Source organism: Lissotriton helveticus, chromosome 5_1 (assembly GCF_964261635.1).
Source record: "Lissotriton helveticus chromosome 5_1, aLisHel1.1, whole genome shotgun sequence".
Taxonomy (NCBI): Eukaryota; Metazoa; Chordata; class Amphibia; order Caudata; family Salamandridae; genus Lissotriton; species Lissotriton helveticus.
Window position 1 is genome coordinate 2,131,906,716 of NC_136065.1, and position 22,832 is coordinate 2,131,929,547.

The following is a 22,832-nucleotide window of genomic DNA, read 5'->3' on the forward strand; positions in this document are numbered from 1 at the left end:
CACACAGCTCTCCCAGTGCGCCTCAGTCCTGACCCGCAGCACCCCTCAGGGGTTCTAGCCTAGTAATGTAAGCCGCACACAGCTCTCCCAGTGCGCCTCAGTCCTGACCCACGGCACCCCTCAGGGGTTCTAGTCTAGTAATGTAAGCCACACACAGCTCTCCCATTGTGCCTCAGTCCTGACCCGCGGCACCCCTCAGGGGTTCTAGCCTAATAATGTAAGCCGCACACAGCTCTCCCAGTGCGCCTCAGTCCTGACCCGCGGCACCCCTCAGGGGTTCTAGTCTAGTAGTGTAAGCCGCACACAGCTCTCCCAGTGCGCCTCAGTCCTGACCCGCGGCACCCCTCAGGGGTTCTAGCCTAGTAATGTAAGCCACACACAGCTCTCCGAGTGCGCCTCAGTCCTGACCGCTACACCCCTCAGGGGTTCTAGCCTAGTAATGTAAGCCGCACACAGCTCTCCCAGTGCGCCTCAGTCCTGACCCGCGGCACCCCTCAGGGTTCTAGTCTAGTAATGTAAGCCACACACAGCTCTCCCAGTGCGCCTCAGTCCTGACCCGCGGCACCCCTCAGGGTTCTAGTCTAGTAATGTAAGCCGCACACAGCTCTCCCAGTGCGCCTCAGTCCTGACCCGCGGCACCCCTCAGGGTTCTAGTCTAGTAATGTAAGACACACACAGCTCTCCCAGTGCGCCTCAGTCCTGACCCGCGGCACCCCTCAGGGTTCTAGTCTAGTAATGTAAGCCACACACAGCTCTCCCAGTGCGCCTCAGTCCTGACCCGCAGCACCCCTCAGGGGTTCTAGCCTAGTAATGTAAGCCGCACACAGCTCTCCCAGTGCGCCTCAGTCCTGACCCGCGGCACCCCTCAGGGGTTCTAGTCTAGTAATGTAAGCCGCACACAGCTCTCCCAGTGCGCCTCAGTCCTGACCCGCGGCACCCCTCAGGGGTTCTAGCCTAGTAATGTAAGCCGCACACAGCTCTCCCAGTGCGCCTCAGTCCTGACCCGCGGCACCCCTCAGGGGTTCTAGTCTAGTAATGTAAGCCACTCACAGCTCTCCCAGTGCGCCTCAGTCCTGACCCGCGGCACCCCTCAGGGGTTCTAGTCTAGTAATGTAAGCCACTCACAGCTCTCCCATTGTGCCTCAGTCCTGACCCGCGGCACCCCTCAGGGGTTCTAGCCTAGTAATGTAAGCCGCACACAGCTCTCCGAGTGCGCCTCAGTCCTGACCGCGGCACCCCTCAGGGGTTCTAGCGTAGTAATGTAAGACACACACAGCTCTCCCAGTGCGCCTCAGTCCTGACCCACAGCACCCCTCAGGGTACTAGTCTAATAATGTAAGCCGCACACAGCTCTCCCAGTGCGCCTCAGTCCTGACCCGCGGCACCCCTCAGGGGTTCTAGTCTAGTAATGTAAGCCGCACACAGCTCTCCCAGTGCGCCTCAGTCCTGACCCGCGGCACCCCTCAGGGGTTCTAGTCTAGTAATGTAAGCCGCACACAGCTCTCCCAGTGCGCCTCAGTCCTGACCCGCGGCACCCCTCAGGGGTTCTAGTCTAGTAATGTAAGCCGCACACAGCGCTCCCAGTGCGCCCCAGTCCTGACCCGCGGCACCCCTCAGGGGTTCTAGTCTAGTAATGTAAGCCGCACACAGCTCTCCCAGTGCGCCTCAGTCCTGACCCGCGGCACCCCTCAGGGGTTCTAGTCTAGTAATGTAAGCCGCACACAGCTCTCCCAGTGCGCCTCAGTCCTGACCCGCGGCACCCCTCAGGGGTTCTAGTCTAGTAATGTAAGCCACTCACAGCTCTCCCAGTGCGCCTCAGTCCTGACCCGCGGCACCCCTCAGGGGTTCTAGTCTAGTAATGTAAGCCGCACACAGCTCTCCCAGTGCGCCTCAGTCCTGACCCGCGGCACCCCTCAGGGGTTCTAGTCTAGTAATGTAAGCCGCACACAGCTCTCCCAGTGCGCCTCAGTCCTGACCCGCGGCACCCCTCAGGGGTTCTAGTCTAGTAATGTAAGCCACTCACAGCTCTCCCAGTGCACCTCAGTCCTGAACTGCGGCACCCCGCAGGGGTTCTAGCCTAGTAATGTAAGCCGCACACAGCTCTCCCAGTGCGCCTCAGTCCTGACCCGCGGCACCCCTCAGGGGTTCTAGTCTAGTAATGTAAGCCGCACACAGCTCTCCCAGTGCGCCTCAGTCCTGACCCGCGGCACCCCTCAGGGGTTCTAGTCTAGTAATGTAAGCCACTCACAGCTCTCCCAGTGCACCTCAGTCCTGAACTGCGGCACCCCGCAGGGGTTCTAGCCTCATAATGTAAGCCGCACACAGCTCTCCCAGTGCACCTCAGTCCTGACCCGCGGCACCTCTCAGAGGTTCTAGCCTAGTAATGTAAGCCGCACACAGCTCTCCCAGTGCGCCTCAGTCCTGACCCGCGGCACCCCTCAGGGGTTCTAGTCTAGTAATGTAAGCCACACACAGCTCACCCAGTGCGCCTCAGTCCTAACCCGCGGCACCCCTCAGGGGTTCTAGCCTAGTAATGTAAGCCGCACACAGCTCTCCCAGTGCGCCTCAGTCCTGACCCGCAGCACCCCTCAGGGTACTAGTCTAATAATGTAAGCCGCACACAGCTCTCCCAGTGCGCCTCAGTCCTGACCCGCGGCATCCCTCAGGGGTTCTAGCCTAGTAATGTAAGCCGCACACAGCTCTCCCAGTGCGCCTCAGTCCTGACCCGAGGCACCCCTCAGGGGTTCTAGTCTAGTAATGTAAGCCACTCACAGCTCTCTCAGTGCACCTCAGTCCTGACCCGCGGCACCCCTCAGGGGTTCTAGTCTAGTAATGTAAGCCACACACAGCTCTCCCAGTGCTCCTCAGTCCTGACCGCGGCACCCCTCAGGGGTTCTAGCCTAGTAATGTAAGCCGCACACAGCTCCCCCAGTGCACCTCAGTCCTGACCCGCGGCACCCCTCAGGGGTTCTAGTCTAGTAATGTAAGCCGCACACAGCTCTCCCAGTGCGCCTCAGTCCTGACCCGCGGCACCCCTCAGGGGTTCTAGCCTAGTAATGTAAGCCGCACACAGCTCTCCCAGTGCGCCTCAGTCCTGACCCGCGGCACCCCTCAGGGGTTCTAGTCTAGTAATGTAAGCCGCACACAGCTCTCCCAGTGCGCCTCAGTCCTGACCCGCGGCACCCCTCAGGGGTTCTAGTCTAGTAATGTAAGCCACACACAGCTCACCCAGTGTGCCTCAGTCCTGACCCGCGGCACCCCTCAGGGGTTCTAGCCTAGTAATGTAAGCCACACACAGCTCTTCCAGTGCACCTCAGTCCTGACCCGCGGCACCCCTCAGGGGTTCTAGTCTAGTAATGTAAGCCACACACAGCTCTCGCAGTGCGCCTCAGTCCTGACCCGCGGCACCCCTCAGGGGTTCTAGTCTAGTAATGTAAGCCACACACAGCTCTCCCAGTGCACCTCAGTCCTGACCCGCAGCACCCCTCAGGGGTTCTAGTCTAGTAATGTAAGCCACACACAGCTCTCTCAGTGGGCCTCAGTCCTGACCCGCAGCAACCCTCAGGGGTTCTAGTCTAGTAATGTAAGCCACACACAGCTCTCCGAGTGCGCCTCAGTCCTGACCCGCAGCACCCCTCAGGGGTTCTAGCCTAGTAATGTAAGCCGCACACAGCTCTCCCAGTGCTCCTCAGTGCTGCCTCACAGAACCCCTCCTGCGTTGTAGTCTAATCATGTAAGCCACACACAGCTCTCCCAGTGCACCTCAATCCTGCCTGTGGTAGCTCTAAGGGGTTCTAGCCTAACTCAGCAATATTTGTGTGACTGAAGTTGGTGTTTAAACATGCTATAACATAAACATTCATAAAGCAGCTCCAACTATAATACATAAAAGAGCTATTGGCATTGTAAAAACCTGCAAGAAGCAGTGTATAAACACGCACTTTGAACTTTGGGGGTTTTCTTAACACAAACATAAAAGGCATTGACCTTTCCAATGCCAATGGCTCAAATACGAGACCTATTGCATTGCAAATGCTTGTTTTGTGTTGGCATAGTCGCCCAAATTGGGAAGGGTATGCCCTCCTGTAACTGAGGATAGAAGTGTTCTGTGCTCAGATGGATCCCAGAGGGAGTCTTAGACATCAGAAGTTATTGTTGTCGATTATAGTTCCTCTTTTGAGTCTGGCGTCCGTCTCATCCATCCCACGTGGGTCCCTTGCTCACTGTGCCATTCGATTCAAGCTAGCCTGGCTGATGAGGGGAGGTACTCCAAAACCCGTCCCATGATGCTTGTTTCTGGTCCAGAGAGGACCTGGCCGGGCAGTTTGGGCTGGACTGTACCCATGAGGAGCAGGGCCAAAACTGATTTGCATATAGCTGGGCCCAAACTGAAATGCCATGGTGAGCAACAGAACGATGGATTTAGACCCAGAACTCTGTACTGGGGTGGGCGTTTGACAATGTTCAGCATTCCGGCCACCATTTTTTTGTGTTGCTATACCACCTTTTCAACTCATCGATTGAGAAAACTGTGACACGCGATCGGGCGCCACACCATACAGGCATCGTCCTGTGTAATATATCGAATGGACCGCCATTGAAGACGCGGGTGCATTCTATGTTATCTGGCACAATTCCATGTGCTCAGGCATTGTCGTGTGAAAATATTGAAAGCACCATTGTGTGCATATACTTCATTCCAGTTCCTTGACCACTACATGTATATTCGGCTGGGTTACCTGTAAGGGAGTTTTTATTCTTCACCATGCATGGGTGAATACAAGATATTATCCAGATGTCCCTCAATGCCCTGTCCTGACGAGACCCGTATCCCTGAGGGTCGAAACGCCGTCGACGCCACAAGGAATCGAACCATTGAAATAGTGCCTACGATTGTGTAGAATCACTATAATAATTATTGATGCTTTGTTTGGTCATTTTCCTTTTCTTGTGTATCCAATAAGAAACCACTGTGCCCTTATGTAGTTTATGTTATATGTTATTTTGGTTTCACATGTACACCTGGGACACTGTGCACTTCGTTTGTGTCTTTACATTCACATGACTGTGTGACAATTTAAATATGATTGAATACGATAATGAATTAAAAACATTCTTGAGATGTGTATAATTGGATGTGTATTCCTTTCCGCCATCCCTGTCAATCCTCTGTGTTAGTGTTAATTGCTATTAAGCTACATATTAAGTATATATTAATAAGTATTATACCACAGGAACCGTTGTTCTTTGATATAGCTATACCACCTGTGTCATAGCATGCAGCCCATGTCCTCTACCCTCTACACTCCATCACATCTGTTAACCTAGTGAGGGAGGGGTCTTGTGTGCATCCTCGCCCAGATGTTAGATTATCCACCCAATGCAGGGATCTCAATCGGCAGAAGAAAAATAACATTATATTTAAAAAAATCTCTTCCAGTTGCACCCTGCTCTAAAACATTTTTTTAAAAGACAGGTACTCTGGTACCATTAATGTGCAAAAATTCCACTGGTGTATTCTCCAGCTGGAACATACTACGACTATCTCAATAATTTGTAATTTGTATTCATATAGCGCATTATCACCAATGGTCTCTAAGCGCTGTAAGAGAGGAAAATCTGCATTAGGTTGGTGATGGGGAGAGAGTACTTTACTGTGTGCCCCAAGCCTCTTGGAAGACTATGGTCTTTAATTTTTTCCTAAAAGGTAGCAGGGAGTGTTCTTTCCGAATGTTATCGGGTGGCCTATTCCAGATCTGTGGAATGATGGTGGAGAAAGCTCTGCCTCTGAGAGAGACCAGTCGAGAGCGGGGGCAGACTAGGAGCTTAGCCTCGGAGGAGCGCTAATGCTACAAAGTACTATTAATAAACCTCCTCGTCGGATATAAACAATGAGTCTTAGGTTCCGATTTATATGTTCGCAGATAGGAACTCCATCGCAACAGTGACCGAGTTCCCTCCCCGTCAACATAGTGATCCGCTCACCAGATTTATGTGTGGGAGAACCTTAGGTTTGGTCACAGCAGGGACTACTTCATCTCCAACGAGGTAAAACTCCTCCAACGGCCCTGCAGAGTAAGGGCCGTCAGAAGCAGATCTTTAACTCCACCCGCCTGATTTACATGGGTGGAATTAGTGTCAGTTTTAACTGTCTGTCATCGCCAGGCAAACCTTAGAGCATGGGGCAGTGAAAACTGATAAATACTCCCCTCGCCACGCGAGAAGAGTCCCATGGCGAGTGTTATGTTTTGTTATGTTATGTTAAGGTATTTGTAGAGCGCATGGCTGCCCCAGCAGCAGGGCGTCCCAGCACTAAGATGAACACCGAGTGAGACAACAGAACAGAGGAGAGATTAGCATTGGGTGAATAGCCATGTCTTCACCAGCCTTCTGAAGGTAAGGTGGGTGGTCAGGCGTGCTGCGGTTGTGGATAGGGAGGGAGTTCCAGAGGGCGGGAGCTAACCACCTAAAAGAACGCCCACCTGCTCTGGCCTGAGTGGAGTATTGCATTTATTTTTTTCAAAAAGAAAATGCCATTGTGAGATTTTCTTTTTGGAAATAAAAATGAAAACTGTTTGGTGCAGGGCTCCGTCCTGCTGACGGAGCCTTGTAACAAACATTAAATGCATTGATAGGACCCATTGTGAAGGCAGATCCTGTCAATGATTTTTGCAGGTAGATGCATCAAGCATTTTTGCGAGCGCAAACGGTGCGAATTGCAAAATTCGGCCGTTTGCGCCCGCAAAAATGGCATTTGAGATGCATCAAGGGTTCATGCACTGGCAATTTAAGAATGAGCAAATAATTGCGAGTTCTCAAATTGCGATCGCATTTAAGGAATCACAATTTGCGATTCCTTAAATGCTGTGCATGAATCATTCCAAGATTGCGAATTCGCAATCTGGGGCCGCTATTTACCGCGAAGTCAAACTACGTGGTAAATAGCAAAAACTTAGAAATATGCACTTTAGTTCATTTTTCTAAGTTTTATATTCAAGACAGACATGTCCTTTGGACGTGTGTGTGCGCAACACCAGTGAACATTACCATTTCAGGGGTGCAACAGGGTGTCCTTTGGACACCCCTGGCACCCTTGAAATTGCGGCACATTTGCGATTCGCTAATTGCTAATCGCAAATAAGGAATGACTCCCCATTCATACCTATGGGCCTTTAGGCCCATAGGTATGAATGGGAAAGCCATTCCTTATTTGCGATTAGCAATTAGCAAATCGCAAATAGGGAATCAGAAGGAATCGCAAATAACATTGCGTCTTTAATAGCGAATCCTTAAAATTCGCTATTAAGGACTCGCAAAACATAACTTTGATGCACCTGGGGGATAATTTACTGTCAGCTTGGCCGTCATTTAAAAATCTGGCAAGTGGTTCTTCCGCCAGGGTGATGAAGTCATTTAATCTGTCGCTCCAGGGTGACGGAGTATATCGCCCTGGTTAAACAATGGGTGGTCCACCCAAATATAAGTTGAGCCGCAAATTACAATTAATTGGCAGTAAATCCTCCTGCCACTGTGGTGGATTTTCCTGAACGGCTTTTGAGAGTGTCTATCTTCTTACCGCCCTCCTCTAACTGAGGCTGGGAGTGTTCTGCGCTCAGACGGATCTTGGACGCCAAAGCCATTCTTAGCGATCACAGCCCCTCTTGTGAGTCCAATGTCCATCTCACTCATCCCAGCATTTTCTTAGCAGACTTACCTCCCACCTCCAGCCTGATGACCTCGTCTGACACCCCCGCCTCATTGGTGGCCAGACAGGTGTACTCTCCGGCATCCGACGCGCGCACTCCGTGGATCTTGAGGGTTCCTTCTTGGGTACCTAGCGATGGGATCAGCTCCTGCTCACCTGGTTCCAAACAAAGGCGAGAGAGGAAAGGTCTTTACTCAAAGAGCTGTGGCCCCACAGCTGCCCCACAAGTCCTGCTCCCACCCCTCAGTACTGAGGTAAGTTAAATCCCTGTCAATCCTCCAGCGGCATCTCCCCCACCGTACCACAGCTAAGATGAAGGACATTCAGCCAGAGGATTCAGCTGTAAATCTAGCGCTTCCTTCAGAAACCAAAGGCGGTTTCATTAGCGCCAAACTCCAAATCTGACCTTTTTTTTTTTGCCATTTGTGTTATTTGGATACTACTCTCGCCTCCTGCACAGTTCAAAACAATAGGGTTGGGCACGATAAATTATAAACTGCGCATCAATAAGAGAAAGTTCTCTATTATTTGAAGTTATAATCTTCTTCCTGAGCAGACACCAGCAACAGATGTCTGTCCCGACTCGTAGAACAGCGCCCTTTTCACTAGTTTCATATTATACTACAAATAAAGTGCATGGACAGAGCGGCCTAGTAACCACCAGACCTGAGCACAATTGTTCAACCACCCAGGATTCACTCTGATTGCCCTAGGTGAGTCACTGCCTAATCCATTTTGGTGGCTGTTTGGAACATATCTAAATGGAACACGCCTAACTCATGTTCTGTCTAAATTTTCAGGCTGCCATCCATCCCCTGCCCATTGTCCTGATGAAGACCCACATTGACCACTATATAGTGCATAGATTGGGTTGAAACGTCGACGCTACCTCTTGGTCCAGATCAAGGCTTTGTGCACTAAAAGTGGATTAGCAGCAGAGTCATTGTTTTCAGTCTTGACTGTCATTCCCTTGTACTTATTTTAATCACCCTGCACATAATACGCACTCAACTGTATCACTGAGCACAATATGTCACTTGATCACTTTTCACCTTAACTCTTCACCTTGTTGAAAGCTTTTTATTGAAGTATGGGTATATATAAATGATGCAATTTATATAAAACTACTTATTACCCATTAACCTGTGTTTTTTCGTGTGTTCGTGTGTTCCCTATGGATAAAATTGTTTTGGTGTTACAATTTGAGGATTATAAATAAGAAATAAAGATAATTAAATTACTTGTACAAGAAATTAGCTACACATACCCAGCAGAACCATTGTTTTTGCTTTCATAGTAACCCCCACGGTCTGACACTACTGGTTCAACTCACTGCCAGCACTGCCGACGCTTCAATCACAAGTTATTTACACTTAATGAGATACAGATGCATCCGCTGATATTTTTTTAATATAAACCATGGACTTTAGGTAGCTGTGAACACATCTGGAAATTAATACTCAAAACATTGACAAAATATCAGGCACTATTTCCTAGTGCCTAATCGTCCAAGCGCTATGGACGCTACAGAAGAGCTATAGGCAAGAAGCGGGGGTAGGGGGCACATGTGGAAAGATATCACCACTAAACCACGAATACGCCACCGCACAAGTATTAATTTTCCGCCAGGGAGCACTTTCAATGAAATATATTCATTAAAATGGTTAACATATACGGATATTAGGTCTCGTAGCCACATATGAATTCCAAAACCATCCAAGGAGCGGACTCTTTCTGCAGCTCAAGTGCTTAGAGACGTATTCCAGCAGGAAGGCAAGCGCTACACATCTGATTCGAGTCCCTAGGGTGAGAATATGACAACTAAGGTAGAAAAGAAATAGAATATCTCAGGCACCGGGACAAAGCATACTATCAATTGAATTTATCAAAAAACAAATGCAAGGGTGAATGGAAATAGAAAGAGATGCAGTAATGACGTATGCTGCTCCACTGGATCCAAAAGACATAAACGAGGTGGTATGCCGATACGCATAGCAACGAATGAGATGCAATAATGACGTATGCTGCTGCACCGAAACCTAATTAAATGAATGAGCTACTGGGCCAATACTAAGAGCTACGAATGAGATGCAATAATGACGTATGCTACTCCACTGAAACCTATCACAATGAATGAGTTACTATGCCAATACTCATAGCATCGATTGAGATGCAATAGTGAAAACCTGCTACATCGATACTATGCAATAGTGATGCATTGGTGAGATGAGTTGCTACGCCGAAACTCATAGCTCTGAATGGGATGTAACAGTGAAGAAACCTGCGACGCCGATACTCAGAGCAATGAATGAGATGTAATAGAGAAGAAACCTGTCACACAGATACTCGGAGCAGTGAATGAGATGTAATAGAGAAGGAACCTGCTACGCCGATACTCAGAGCAATGAATGAGATGTAATAGAGAAGGAACCTGCTACGCCGATACTCAGAGCAATGAATGAGATGTAATAGAGAAGGAACCTGCTACGCCGATACTCAGAGCAATGAATGAGATGTAATAGAGAAGGAACCTGCTACGCCGATACTCAGAGCAATGAATGAGATGTAATAGTAAAGAAACCTGCTACGCCGATACTCAGAGCAATGAATGAGATGTAATAGTAAAGAAACCTGCTACGCCGATACTCAGAGCAATGAATGTGATGTAATAGTAAAGAAACCTGCTACGCCGATACTCAGAGCAATGAATGAGATGTAATAGTAAAGAAACCTGCTACGCCGATACTCAGAGCAATGAATGAGATGTAATAGTAAAGAAACCTGCTACGCCGATACTCAGAGCAATGAATGAGATGTAATAGTAAAGAAACCTGCTACGCCGATACTCAGAGCAATGAATGAGATGTAATAGTAAAGAAACCTGCTACGCCGATACTCAAAGCTATGAATGTGATGTAATAGTAAAGAAACCTGCTACGCCGATACTCAGAGCAATGAATGTGATGTAATAGTAAAGAAACCTGCTACGCCGATACTCAGAGCAATGAATGAGATGTAATAGTAAAGAAACCTGCTACGCCGATACTCAGAGCAATGAATGTGATGTAATAGTAAAGAAACCTGCTACGCCGATACTCAGAGCAATGAATGAGATGTAATAGTAAAGAAACCTGCTACGCCGATACTCAAAGCTATGAATGAGATGTAATAGTAAAGAAACCTGCTACGCCGATACTCAGAGCAATGAATGCGATGTAATAGTAAAGAAACCTGCTACGCCGATACTCAGAGCAATGAATGCGATGTAATAGTAAAGAAACCTGCTAAGCCGATACTCAGAGCAATGAATGCGATGTAATAGTAAAGAAACCTGCTACGCCGATACTCAGAGCAATGAATGAGATGTAATAGTAAAGAAACCTGCTACGCCGATACTCAAAGCTATGAATGAGATGTAATAGTGAAGAAACCTGCTACGCCGATACTCAAAGTAATGGAGGAGTTGTAACAATGAAGAAACCTGCTACGCTGATACTCAGAGCAATGAATGAATGAGATGTAATAGTGAAGAAACCTGTCATGTCGATACTCAGAGCAATGAATGAGATGTAATAGTGAAGAAACCTGCTACACCGATACTCAGAGCAATGAATGAGATGTAATAGTAAAGAAACCTGCTACGCCGATACTCAGAGCAATGAATGCGATGTAATAGTAAAGAAACCTGCTACGCCGATACTCAGAGCAATGAATGCAATGTAATAGTAAAGAAACCTGCTACGCCGATACTCAGAGCAATGAATGAGATGTAATAGTAACGAAACCTGCTACGCCGATACTCAGAGCAATGAATGAGATGTAATAGTAAAGAAACCTGCTACGCCGATACTCAGAGCAATGAATGAGATGTAATAGTAAAGAAACCTGCTACGCCGATACTCAGAGCAATGAATGAGATGTAATAGTAAAGAAACCTGCTACGCCGATACTCAAAGCTATGAATGTGATGTAATAGTAAAGAAACCTGCTACGCCGATACTCAGAGCAATGAATGTGATGTAATAGTAAAGAAACCTGCTACGCCGATACTCAGAGCAATGAATGAGATGTAATAGTAAAGAAACCTGCTACGCCGATACTCAGAGCAATGAATGTGATGTAATAGTAAAGAAACCTGCTACGCCGATACTCAGAGCAATGAATGAGATGTAATAGTAAAGAAACCTGCTACGCCGATACTCAAAGCTATGAATGAGATGTAATAGTAAAGAAACCTGCTACGCCGATACTCAGAGCAATGAATGCGATGTAATAGTAAAGAAACCTGCTACGCCGATACTCAGAGCAATGAATGCGATGTAATAGTAAAGAAACCTGCTAAGCCGATACTCAGAGCAATGAATGCGATGTAATAGTAAAGAAACCTGCTACGCCGATACTCAGAGCAATGAATGAGATGTAATAGTAAAGAAACCTGCTACGCCGATACTCAAAGCTATGAATGAGATGTAATAGTGAAGAAACCTGCTACGTCGATACTCAAAGTAATGGAGGAGTTGTAACAATGAAGAAACCTGCTACGCTGATACTCAGAGCAATGAATGAATGAGATGTAATAGTGAAGAAACCTGTCATGTCGATACTCAGAGCAATGAATGAGATGTAATAGTGAAGAAACCTGCTACGCCGATACTCAGAGCAATGAATGAGATGTAATAGTAAAGAAACCTGCTACGCCGATACTCAGAGCAATGAATGAGATGTAATAGTAAAGAAACCTGCTACGCCGATACTCAGAGCAATGAATGTGATGTAATAGTAAAGAAACCTGCTACGCCAATACTCAGAGCAATGAATGAGATGTAATAGTAAAGAAACCTGCTACGCCGATACTCAGAGCAATGAATGAGATGTAATAGTAAAGAAACCTGCTACGCCGATACTCAGAGCAATGAATGAGATGTAATAGTAAAGAAACCTGCTACGCCGATACTCAAAGCTATGAATGTGATGTAATAGTAAAGAAACCTGCTACGCCGATACTCAGAGCAATGAATGTGATGTAATAGTAAAGAAACCTGCTACGCCGATACTCAGAGCAATGAATGAGATGTAATAGTAAAGAAACCTGCTACGCCGATACTCAGAGCAATGAATGTGATGTAATAGTAAAGAAACCTGCTACGCCGATACTCAGAGCAATGAATGAGATGTAATAGTAAAGAAACCTGCTACGCCGATACTCAAAGCTATGAATGAGATGTAATAGTAAAGAAACCTGCTACGCCGATACTCAGAGCAATGAATGCGATGTAATAGTAAAGAAACCTGCTACGCCGATACTCAGATCAATGAATGCGATGTAATAGTAAAGAAACCTGCTAAGCCGATACTCAGAGCAATGAATGCGATGTAATAGTGAAGAAACCTGCTACGCCGATACTCAGAGCAATGAATGAGATGTAATAGTAAAGAAACCTGCTACGCCGATACTCAAAGCTATGAATGAGATGTAATAGTGAAGAAACCTGCTACGCCGATACTCAAAGTAATGGAGGAGTTGTAACAATGAAGAAACCTGCTACGCTGATACTCAGAGCAATGAATGAATGAGATGTAATAGTGAAGAAACCTGTCATGTCGATACTCAGAGCAATGAATGAGATGTAATAGTGAAGAAACCTGCTACACCGATACTCAGAGCAATGAATGAGATGTAATAGTAAAGAAACCTGCTACGCCGATACTCAGAGCAATGAATGCGATGTAATAGTAAAGAAACCTGCTACGCCGATACTCAGAGCAATGAATGCAATGTAATAGTAAAGAAACCTGCTACGCCGATACTCAGAGCAATGAATGAGATGTAATAGTAAAGAAACCTGCTACGCCGATACTCAGGGCAATGAATGTGATGTAATAGTAAAGAAACCTGCTACGCCGATACTCAGAGCAATGAATGAGATGTAATAGTAAAGAAACCTGCTACGCCGATACTCAGAGCAATGAATGAGATGTAATAGTAAAGAAACCTGCTACGCCGATACTCAGAGCAATGAATGAGATGTAATAGTAAAGAAACCTGCTACGCCGATACTCAAAGCTATGAATGTGATGTAATAGTAAAGAAACCTGCTACGCCGATACTCAGAGCAATGAATGTGATGTAATAGTAAAGAAACCTGCTACGCCGATACTCAGAGCAATGAATGAGATGTAATAGTAAAGAAACCTGCTACGCCGATACTCAGAGCAATGAATGTGATGTAATAGTAAAGAAACCTGCTACGCCGATACTCAGAGCAATGAATGAGATGTAATAGTAAAGAAACCTGCTACGCCGATACTCAAAGCTATGAATGAGATGTAATAGTAAAGAAACCTGCTACGCCGATACTCAGAGCAATGAATGCGATGTAATAGTAAAGAAACCTGCTACGCCGATACTCAGAGCAATGAATGCGATGTAATAGTAAAGAAACCTGCTACGCCGATACTCAGAGCAATGAATGCGATGTAATAGTAAAGAAACCTGCTACGCCGATACTCAGAGCAATGAATGGGATGTAATAGTAAAGAAACCTGCTACGCCGATACTCAAAGCTATGAATGAGATGTAATAGTGAAGAAACCTGCTACGTCGATACTCAAAGTAATGGAGGAGTTGTAACAATGAAGAAACCTGCTACGCTGATACTCAGAGCAATGAATGAATGAGATGTAATAGTGAAGAAACCTGTCATGTCGATACTCAGAGCAATGAATGAGATGTAATAGTGAAGAAACCTGCTACACCGATACTCAGAGCAATGAATGAGATGTAATAGTAAAGAAACCTGCTACGCCGATACTCAGAGCAATGAATGCGATGTAATAGTAAAGAAACCTGCTACGCCGATACTCAGAGCAATGAATGCGATGTAATAGTAAAGAAACCTGCTACGCCGATACTCAGAGCAATGAATGAGATGTAATAGTAAAGAAACCTGCTACGCCGATACTCAAAGCTATGAATGAGATGTAATAGTAAAGAAACCTGCTACGCCGATACTCAGAGCAATGAATGAGATGTAATAGTAAAGAAACCTGCTACGCCGATACTCAAAGCTATGAATGAGATGTAACAATGAAGAAACCTGCTACGCCAATACTCAGAGCAATGAATGAATGAGATGTAATAGTGAAGAAACCTGTCATGTCGGTACTCAGAGCAATGAATGAGATGTAATAGTGAAGAAACCTGCTACGCCGATACTCAGAGCTATGACTGAGATGTAATAGTGAAGAAACCTGTTACGCCAATACTCAGAGCTATGAAAGAGATGTAATAGTGAGGAAACCTGCTACATAGATACTCAGAGCTATGAATGAGATGTAATAGTGAAGAAACCTGCTACACAGATACTCAGAGCTATGAATGAGATGTAATAGTGAAGAAACCTGCTACATAGATACTCAGAGCTATGAATGAGATGTAATAGTGAGGAAACCTGCTACATAGATACTCAGAGCTATGAAAGAGATGTAATAGTGAGGAAACCTGCTACATAGATACTCAGAGCTATGAATGAGATGTAATAGTGAAGAAACCTGCTACATAGATACTCAGAGCTATGAATGAGATGTAATAGTGAAGAAACCTGCTACGACGATACTCAGAGCTATGAATGAGATGTAATAGTGAAGAAACCTGCTACGACGATACTCAGAGCTATGAATGAGATGTAATAGTAAAGAAACCTGCTACGCCGATACTCAAAGCTATGAATGAGATGTAACAATGAAGAAACCTGCTACGCCAATACTCAGAGCAATGAATGAGATGTAATAGTAAAGAAACCTGCTACGTCGATACTCAAAGTAATGGATGAGATGTAATAGTAAAGAAACCTGCTACGCCGATACTCAAAGCTATGAATGTGATGTAATAGTAAAGAAACCTGCTACGCCGATACTCAGAGCAATGAATGTGATGTAATAGTAAAGAAACCTGCTACGCCGATACTCAGAGCAATGAATGAGATGTAATAGTAAAGAAACCTGCTACGCCGATACTCAGAGCAATGAATGTGATGTAATAGTAAAGAAACCTGCTACGCCGATACTCAGAGCAATGAATGAGATGTAATAGTAAAGAAACCTGCTACGCCGATACTCAAAGCTATGAATGAGATGTAATAGTAAAGAAACCTGCTACGCCGATACTCAGAGCAATGAATGCGATGTAATAGTAAAGAAACCTGCTACGCCGATACTCAGAGCAATGAATGCGATGTAATAGTAAAGAAACCTGCTACGCCGATACTCAGGGCAATGAATGCGATGTAATAGTAAAGAAACCTGCTACGCCGATACTCAGAGCAATGAATGAGATGTAATAGTAAAGAAACCTGCTACGCCGATACTCAAAGCTATGAATGAGATGTAATAGTGAAGAAACCTGCTACGTCGATACTCAAAGTAATGGAGGAGTTGTAACAATGAAGAAACCTGCTACGCTGATACTCAGAGCAATGAATGAATGAGATGTAATAGTGAAGAAACCTGTCATGTCGATACTCAGAGCAATGAATGAGATGTAATAGTGAAGAAACCTGCTACACCGATACTCAGAGCAATGAATGAGATGTAATAGTAAAGAAACCTGCTACGCCGATACTCAGAGCAATGAATGCGATGTAATAGTAAAGAAACCTGCTACGCCGATACTCAGAGCAATGAATGCGATGTAATAGTAAAGAAACCTGCTACGCCGATACTCAGAGCAATGAATGAGATGTAATAGTAAAGAAACCTGCTACGCCGATACTCAAAGCTATGAATGAGATGTAATAGTAAAGAAACCTGCTACGCCGATACTCAGAGCAATGAATGAGATGTAATAGTAAAGAAACCTGCTACGCCGATACTCAAAGCTATGAATGAGATGTAACAATGAAGAAACCTGCTACGCCAATACTCAGAGCAATGAATGAATGAGATGTAATAGTGAAGAAACCTGTCATGTCGGTACTCAGAGCAATGAATGAGATGTAATAGTGAAGAAACCTGCTACGCCGATACTCAGAGCTATGACTGAGATGTAATAGTGAAGAAACCTGTTACGCCAATACTCAGAGCTATGAAAGAGATGTAATAGTGAGGAAACCTGCTACACAGATACTCAGAGCTATGAATGAGATGTAATAGTGAAGAAACCTGCTACACAGATACTCAGAGCTATGAATGAGATGTAATAGTGAAGAAACCTGCTACATAGATACTCAGAGCTATGAATGAGATGTAATAGTAAAGAAACCTGCTACGCCGATACTCAGAGCAATGAATGAGATGTAATAGTAAAGAAACCTGCTACGCCGATACTCAAAGCTATGAATGAGATGTAATAGTGAAGAAACCTGCTACGTCGATACTCAAAGTAATGGAGGAGTTGTAACAATGAAGAAACCTGCTACGCTGATACTCAGAGCAATGAATGAATGAGATGTAATAGTGAAGAAACCTGTCATGTCGATACTCAGAGCAATGAATGAGATGTAATAGTGAAGAAACCTGCTACACCGATACTCAGAGCAATGAATGAGATGTAATAGTAAAGAAACCTGCTACGCCGATACTCAGAGCAATGAATGCGATGTAATAGTAAAGAAACCTGCTACGCCGATACTCAGAGCAATGAATGCGATGTAATAGTAAAGAAACCTGCTACGCCGATACTCAGAGCAATGAATGAGATGTAATAGTAAAGAAACCTGCTACGCCGATACTCAAAGCTATGAATGAGATGTAATAGTAAAGAAACCTGCTACGCCGATACTCAGAGCAATGAATGAGATGTAATAGTAAAGAAACCTGCTACGCCGATACTCAAAGCTATGAATAGATGTAGCAATGAAGAAACCTGCTACGCCAATACTCAGAGCAATGAATGAATGAGATGTAATAGTGAAGAAACCTGTCATGTCGGTACTCAGAGCAATGAATGAGATGTAATAGTGAAGAAACCTGCTACGCCGATACTCAGAGCTATGACTGAGATGTAATAGTGAAGAAACCTGTTACGCCAATACTCAGAGCTATGAAAGAGATGTAATAGTGAGGAAACCTGCTACACAGATACTCAGAGCTATGAATGAGATGTAATAGTGAAGAAACCTGCTACACAGATACTCAGAGCTATGAATGAGATGTAATAGTGAAGAAACCTGCTACATAGATACTCAGAGCTATGAATGAGATGTAATAGTGAAGAAACCTGCTACACAGATACTCAGAGCTATGAATGAGATGTAATAGTGAAGAAACCTGCTACATAGATACTCAGAGCTATGAATGAGATGTAATAGTGAGGAAACCTGCTACATAGATACTCAGAGCTATGAAAGAGATGTAATAGTGAGGAAACCTGCTACATAGATACTCAGAGCTATGAATGAGATGTAATAGTGAAGAAACCTGCTACATAGATACTCAGAGCTATGAATGAGATGTAATAGTGAAGAAACCTGCTACATAGATACTCAGAGCTATGAATGAGATGTAATAGTGAAGAAACCTGCTACGACGATACTCAGAGCTATGAATGAGATGTAATAGTAAAGAAACCTGCTACGCCGATACTCAAAGCTATGAATGAGATGTAACAATGAAGAAACCTGCTACGCCAATACTCAGAGCTATGAATGAGATGTAATAGTGAAGAAACCTGCTACGACGATACTCAGAGCTATGAATGAGATGTAATAGTGAGTAAACCTGCTACATAGATACTCAGAGCTATGAAAGAGATGTAATAGTGGGGAAACCTGCTACATAGATACTCAGAGCTATGAAAGAGATGTAATAGTGAAGAAACCTGCTACATAGATACTCAGAGCTATGAATGAGATGTAATAGTGAAGAAACCTGCTACGCCAATACTCAGAGCTATGAAAGAGATGTAATAGTGAAGAAACCTGCTATGCCAAAACTCATAGGTATGACTGAGATGTATTAGTGAAGAAACCTGCTACACCGATATTCAGAGGTATGAATGAGATGTAATAGTGAAGAAACCTGCTACGCAAATACTCAGAGCAAAGAATGAGACATAATAGTGAAGAAACCTGTTCTGCCAATACTCAGAGCAATGTTTGAGATGTAATAGTGAAGGAACCTGCTACGTCGATACTCATAGCAATAAATGAGATGTAATAGTGAAGAAGCCTGCTACGCCGATACTCGGAGCTATAAATGAGATGTACTAGTGAAGAAGCCTGCTACGTCGATACTCAGAGCAATGAATGAGATGTAATAGTAAAGAAACCTGCTACGCCGATACTCGGAGCAATGTTTGAGATGTAATTGTGAAGGAACCTGCTACGTCGATACCATAACAATAAATGAGATGTAATAGTGAAGAAGCCTGCTACGCCGATACTGAGAGCAATAACTGAGATGTAATAGTGAAGAAGCCTGCTACGCCGATACTGAGAGCAATGAATGAGATGTAATAGTAAAGAAACCTGCTACGCCGATACTGAGAGCAATGAATGAGATGTAATAGTGAAGAAGCCTGCTGTGACGATACTCGGAGCAATGAATGAGATGTAATAGTGAAGAAGCCTGCTATGACGATACTCGGAGCTATAACTGAGATGTAATAGTGAAGAAAGCTGCTACGACGATACTCAGAGCAATGAATGAGATGTAAGGCTGGAAATAGAGATATAATGGTTATGATGGCCATTCATGGCTATTTGCTACAACACATGAAGATAATTAGGATCAGGAATACAGAGCTGGTGGGTGTTTGGTTATACTATTAAAAGTGCCACAATGGGGTGGAATCACCTTGAAACGTCAGTCACTACTTTTGGTGAAGGTTTGACTTTACAATCAATGATTTTTTTTGTGTAAAATCTTCGGTCAATGGTCTATCTCTGCTCCGTCTCTCATTCTATGTATACTCTTATTTCCAGGAAATTTAATTCTTTTTCTGTGTATTAGAATTGACGGATTACTTCTATATATGTTTAGAATATTAACTTATGAATTTGCAAGTATCTGTAGCCACCATTTGTGTACAAACATCAAAAAACATGTATTATATCTATATTTCCAGCCTTGAAAAAGTCTTTAAAAGATGAAACACGTGTTGGCTGATTTTTGCTGGAAGTGTCAGGGTACAGAATAAACCAACAGTGAAAAGCTTGGAGAAACATTTGGATTTTGTTATTTTCGTTACTAGAAGTAAAAAGTATTTGCATGTTCCTTTACAAGGATTGACAACGCTTGTTGATTATTGTATTCATGCTTAGAGATATCCATGACTTTTATGGCTCTAGCAACTGTCTATGAGGGCGCTGAATGCAGTTCTATTGAATGTTTATCGGCATTAACGAATGATCCGCTGAGGAGGCGTCCACAGGGCTATCCAAGGACCATGAGCATCGGATTGTCTGTTGATGTCGTTTTCATTTATTTTTTATTGTCAGTGTCGATATCTACAATATTTTTTATTTTGTTTTCTGTTGTAAAGCAAAGAAGATGCCCACAAGGATGACGCGTCCCAGTCCAGTTCATTGATAAATTCTGACTGCATCTAAAGAATCAAAACAACTCGTCTGTGAGTAACAGGAACGGCGTAAGGAGTGGGTGACCCTTGCAGTTAGTAGCAATGACCTAAAAGCGCTGAGAAGCATTTACTGACGTATGGTGGAGATGTTTTTATTTCTTTTTCGTACTAAACAATTTCAGAATACAAGCAGGTTTAAGGGCTGGTAACCTGTTAATCACCTGAGTGCCTCCTGGTCAGCTGGGAGAGTTCATTGAGTAAGATATTAAAATATGTATTAAATGAAAGGTTCTGAGGACACCAATTGTTAAAATAACTCTACTGAGAGCAGCAACAATAGATGGTCCATGCATTTTTTAGGTTGTAAGAATCAGTACTAAAATATAAACTAGACGTTAACAAGGTGTTGATCGGTTGTACAGAAATTACTGTAAGGGAAGTTAACAAAAAGAAAATCCTCTTTCGATATTAAAAAACTTTATGAGGCCCTCTAAAGATTGTTATTATGTTATGAAAACTTCATTTCCCATAAATACCTTGCCAGAGTGCCGCCATCTTGGGTGAGGCTTTTACATTAGTAATGCTCTACTGGGGTTTCTGTGGCACCCAGTACTAGAAGGGGGACACGATGACTCTTGTGAACCTAAGTGCAATTAAAGTCCTGCAGTCCTTTCAGACACCCCAGCGCAGCACCCCGCTTGGTGATTGCAGAAGAGGCGCTGCGGCGCTTGTTTGAGTCACATTAGAAGACAATTCCTCTGTCACTGCTGAGGAGCTTTAGAGGTTGTGGTAACTCGGATTAGTAACTTAGTTAATAAGTGTAACTGAAACACTAAACCTACTGCAGCCACAATCAGAGACACCAGAACTTCTCACCAGTGTGTGCCTTTTGCAAGGCTCCCTAGCACCACAGCACATTTACTCCTTCAAATGTTTATGTTTTCAACCTTCTAAATAGTTTATGCTGAGCAAGTTTACCTGCTACGCACTTCCATCCAACCAGTTACTACTGGTCAGTTTTTCCTGATATCATCCCCTGACATCATGACGTTTCACTTTCATTAACACTCTTTACAGGGCATGAACTGTGCACAAAAATGAAAAACAAGGTCAATCTTCACAACCAAACCCTACTGTACCTCTGAACCACGTGACATGAGGGGTGGGCACTCCCGAAGCCTGGCACTCCAGCGTGGCGACTTCTCCCAAGGACACCTGGACCAACGGGCTCGCTGCGATGACGCTTGGAAGCTCTGAAGAGGAAGAAGAAGAGAGAGTCTGTGTGGAGCCACTGAGTCATCTTCAACCACCCAGAAGAGCGTCAGACCCTTCGGACACACAAGACCCCGAAGAGTGGTCTCCGCTCGATAATAGCGACAAGTTCATTGCATCGAACTATTGACTGTGGTATTGCTCTGCCGGCTTCCGTTGCATGTGTCATTCAGCCCCTGACCATGGGTCAATAGGTGTAGCTTTACTTTCACAATGAGATTTGACCTGGGAGAAGAACAAGGTTCAAACTGAAGTATGACTCGTTCGGGGGACGATGGGCTAAATTCCTTAGTGTCGCAGCCCAGGAGCAACCAGACCCGGCCCATGATTGCCACACATTTGTACATCAAAATTCTGACTTTGGTATGGACTTGTGTGGCTTTGGTGTGTCTACATTGTGCATTATCGCGCAGCGCTGGGCTCTGTGCAGAATGGAGTTTGGGGACTTCACATACGAGTCAAAATGAGAGGCCAGAGGGGCTGCCTTTAGAAGAACTTATTACTGCTTTACGTAAAACATAAAACACATCAGCGAAAGACATACAAGTCCTCGACAAATGCCTCAGTATTTGAGATATCATGGATAAGAGAAAATTATGAACAACCTACATAAATACCAACAAACACATATGTTGAAATCTCACAAACAGAATAGCGAAACCGACACACACTTTACTCCTATAGTAAATTACACCTGGTTGTGAATTCAGTAATGAATTGAATCATTGCATAACAAATGTGAATAGTTGGGTTTTTATCATGAATAAAGCATATGCAAGTTCTACCCCAGAACTGCACCACACAGAAGTCCTTTGTGTCAAGCAGATGGACGCCCACACTAAATCCTAGCAGTTGATGCAACGTCTCCGGTTTGCAAGCAACCCAGAGTGCCTGCATTCGGAATCTCCTGCCACGCACCTTCTACTTCTAGGGGAAGACCTTACAGGAAAAATCATCTCTGCCTACAGGAAGGTTACTCAACCAGAAAGGGCTGGGTGGATGCCTCAGAATGATAATACATTGTGTAGCCATGAAGGTATGTGCCAAGTAGCTAAGGTATCCTGTCCTTTTATCCCAGGTTGCAGGTAATATTGAATTTTCTAAATAAACTGCGTACCAGAGATTGATGGGACAGGCAGCAGTCTCTCAAACAAAGTTGATTCCCAGGAGCAAACTTTGCAAACCCAGACGTTCCTGGCTTGAGTTTGTTTCCATGGATCCTGTTTTGGCATTGCTCATCCTGCCACACACTTCCCTCTGGCGGCATACGCGCTCCAGCCATGTCCCCTTCGATTCCAGAAACGATTTGAACAGAATGCATGTTTGTGGGGGTATTTA

General features: G+C 44.6%; 1 protein-coding gene across 1 annotated transcript in view; it reads right to left on the minus strand.

Moving 5' to 3' along the window:
- The window catches only part of HMCN2 (hemicentin 2), a 761,275-nt gene that overhangs the window by 522,795 nt on the left and 215,648 nt on the right, over nt 1-22,832 (minus strand). The window contains exons 14-15 of the mRNA XM_078646218.1: nt 21,362-21,475; nt 7,715-7,861 (exon numbers count right to left, since the gene is read on the minus strand). Of these exons, the coding sequence (XP_078502344.1) occupies nt 7,715-7,861; nt 21,362-21,475 (261 nt within the window). The remainder of the gene's footprint in view (nt 1-7,714; nt 7,862-21,361; nt 21,476-22,832) is intronic.